At 46.1% G+C, this 2,985-nt stretch overlaps 1 protein-coding gene across 1 annotated transcript; it reads left to right on the top strand.

The window, feature by feature from the left end:
- The first annotated feature begins 234 nt into the window (after positions 1–234).
- Positions 235–2,763, top strand: LOC141640897 (uncharacterized). Its single transcript, XM_074449575.1, has one exon. The coding sequence runs from the start codon at positions 235–237 to the stop codon at positions 2,761–2,763; it is 2,529 nt and encodes an 842-aa protein (XP_074305676.1).
- The last annotated feature ends 222 nt before the right edge of the window (positions 2,764–2,985 follow it).

Here is a 2,985-nt window from a genome sequence, read left to right as displayed (position 1 = left end):
CAAGACGGTCCTAAGGAGGTCCCAATCAGTTGATAGTTGAATATCCAATGCGCTTGGTATTCAAAGATTAAACTCGGCGAGGTAGTTGAGGTTTAATCGGTTGGATCTTGAAGGCACGAATTGAACAAAAAAAAAAAAAAAAAAAAAAACAACTGTTCACGGTACTGTTCACTGACAAAAAAAAAAAAAAACACACATCTTTCTTTTCGAAAATCAAAACACCAATCACCAAACATGAACTTCGACGATCCCAACTTTCTCAAGGATCTTCAAAAGGCTCTAAAGAATTTACAAGAACACGATCCCAAATGGCAGCCAAGACGTGAACGAGTCATTGACGAGTTCAAGATGAGTGAACTACCCGAGTTCACAGGAGGCACGGATCCCGAGTCTTACCTTGAATGGGAAAGACAAATAGATCGGATGTTTGATTTTAAGGGACTCGATGATGAACAGTGCTGCAAGTACGCCATTTTGAAATTAAGAAATGGGGCTTCATTATGGTATGAAAGCCTTAAGACCAGAAGAGTTCGAGCCGGAAAGACAAAGATAACATCGTGGCACGTGCTTAAACTCAAATTACGGAAAAGATATGTACCCGCCACACATAGGCTCACAACCTATCGTAAGATCACCGATCTTACCCAAGGAAGGCTAAGTGTCCTGGAATACATTAACGAATTTACAAACCTAGCCTTAATGGGAGACTTGGTGGAGGATGAGGACATAAGAATGGCGCGATTCCTACGAGGTCTAAACCGCAACATCGCCCATGTTGTCGAGTTACAGAATTACTCAGATTTCGATACCTTGTGTAGTATGTGTCTCAAAGTGGAGGCACAAGGAAAGACGAAGGTGGCAACCACCTATGGTGAGAATAGTCGGACTTGGAAAAATGAGAACAACTCAAGGGCAAGCACCACGGGAAATACCACCGATCCCAAGACGACCCCTACCTCCAGTGCTGCTATCAAACCGCCCGCCTCAAAGGAGAATAGCTACACACAGATTCGGTGTTTTAAATGCCAAGGGTTTGGACATTTCAAAAATGCGTGCCCGAATCAACGAACCATCACCCTAAGAGAGGCCGTGGAATGTCGTGATGAGCTGTTCGAAGAGGAGGAAAGAACTAAGGGTATTTTTAATTTAGAAGGAGATGAGGAAGAGGCACCCGCCGGGAACGCCGAAGATTACGTCGCTCCTAGTTATGATTGCAATTTGGTTCTCCGAACCCTGCAAGCTCAAACGTCGCCCATTGAAACGGAGCAACGAAGTCAAATATTCCACACCAAATGCCAAGTGAAGGACAAATGGTGTAGCCTAATCATTGACGGAGGCAGTTGCACCAACGTGGCCTCAACAGAAATGGTGGAGAAATTAAAACTACCCACGATCCCTCACCCAAAACCATACGCCCTGCATTGGTTGGATGACGAGAATAAGGTGAAAATCACTAAGCAAGTGAGGGTGGCACTGACCATGGGATCTTACAACGACGACATCCTATGCGATGTTGTACCAATGGATGCATGTCATGTCCTATTAGGACGACCTTGGCAGTATGACCGGGATGTGGTGCATCGCGGTCGAAGCAACGAGTACGAGTTGGTAAGTAAGGGAAAAAGAATTGTCTTAAAACCAATGGCGCCAAGTGAAGTACGTTCTATGAGTGCCAAGCGTGGAACGGCTACTAGCATGACCATGCTCGCTGGTGAGAAAGAAGTGGACGAGGCCATTGTCAATGGCAACCAGGTTCACCTAATGGTGGTCAATGAGACTTCTAGCAATGAAAGCAAGGATGGACGATTAATCTCGCTCTTGGATGAGTTCAAAGATGTTTTCCCCGAGGAACTACCCGCTGGGTTACCACCTATTCGTGGGATCGAACACCAAATCGACCTCCTGCCCGGAGCTCCTTTACCAAACAAAGCCGCCTATCGGTGCAATCCGATGGAGACCAAGGAGTTACAGCGGCAAATCGAAGAGTTAATGGAACGAGGCTATGTACGCGAGAGCATGATCCCATGCGCCGTTCCTACACTACTTGTTCCAAAGAAGGATGGAACGTGGCGAATGTGCATCGATAGTCGAGCCGTGAACAACATCACTATCAAGTATCGGTTTCCAATTCCGAGGCTTGATGATATGCTCGATGAGTTACATGGAGCCGAGATCTTCTCTAAAGTGGATTTGAGGAGTGGTTATCACCAAATTCGGATGAGAGAAGGGGACGAGTGGAAAACTGCGTTTAAAACTAAGCATGGATTATACGAATGGACGGTTATGCCATTCGGCTTGACAAACGCTCCAAGTACCTTTATGCGGCTCATGAACGAGGTACTCAAGCCTTTCATAGGCAGATTCGTAGTCGTTTACTTGGACGATATCTTGATCTCTGATCGGAGCAAGGATGATCACTTCCAACATCTTCGTAAGGTGTTCAACACACTTCGGGAGCAACAACTCTATGGAAAGAAGGAGAAGTGCTCGTTCTTAGTCGAGAGCGTTATATTTCTTGGATACAAGGTTTCTAAAGAAGGGGTTTCCGTCGACCAATCCAAGATTGAGGCAATCAAATCATGGCCTATTCCCAAGACTGTCACGGAAGTCCGATCCTTTCACGGACTTGCTTCGTTCTATCGGAGATTCATTCGGGATTTTAGCACCATCGCTAGCCCCATCACTGAATGTACAAAGAAAGGAACTTTCGTATGGACTCCATTGCTCAAAGGTCGTTCAAACGATTATCCAAAAAGCGTGTGAGGCACCATTGCTGGCACTCCGGATTTCACCCGCCCGTTCAAGTCGAATGTGACGCAAGCGGTGTTGGAATTGGAGCCGTGTTAGTGCAAGGAAAGCGACCCATCGCTTACTTTCTCGAAAAACCGAACGGGCCAGGCTTAATTACTCGACTTACGACAAGGAATTCTATGCGATCGTAAGGGCCCTACAACATTGGAGTCACTATCTCCGACCAAGTCATTT

This window comes from Silene latifolia, chromosome 2 (assembly GCF_048544455.1).
Source record: "Silene latifolia isolate original U9 population chromosome 2, ASM4854445v1, whole genome shotgun sequence".
Taxonomy (NCBI): Eukaryota; Viridiplantae; Streptophyta; class Magnoliopsida; order Caryophyllales; family Caryophyllaceae; genus Silene; species Silene latifolia.
Note: the sequence above shows the minus strand (reverse complement) of the source record. Positions and strands in the feature narration are given on the sequence as shown.

Bases quoted from the DNA above. Each gene is read 5' to 3' on its own strand.
- LOC141640897 (XM_074449575.1), top strand. From the start codon at position 235: ATGAACTTCGACGATCCCAACTTTCTCAAGGATCTTCAAAAGGCTCTA.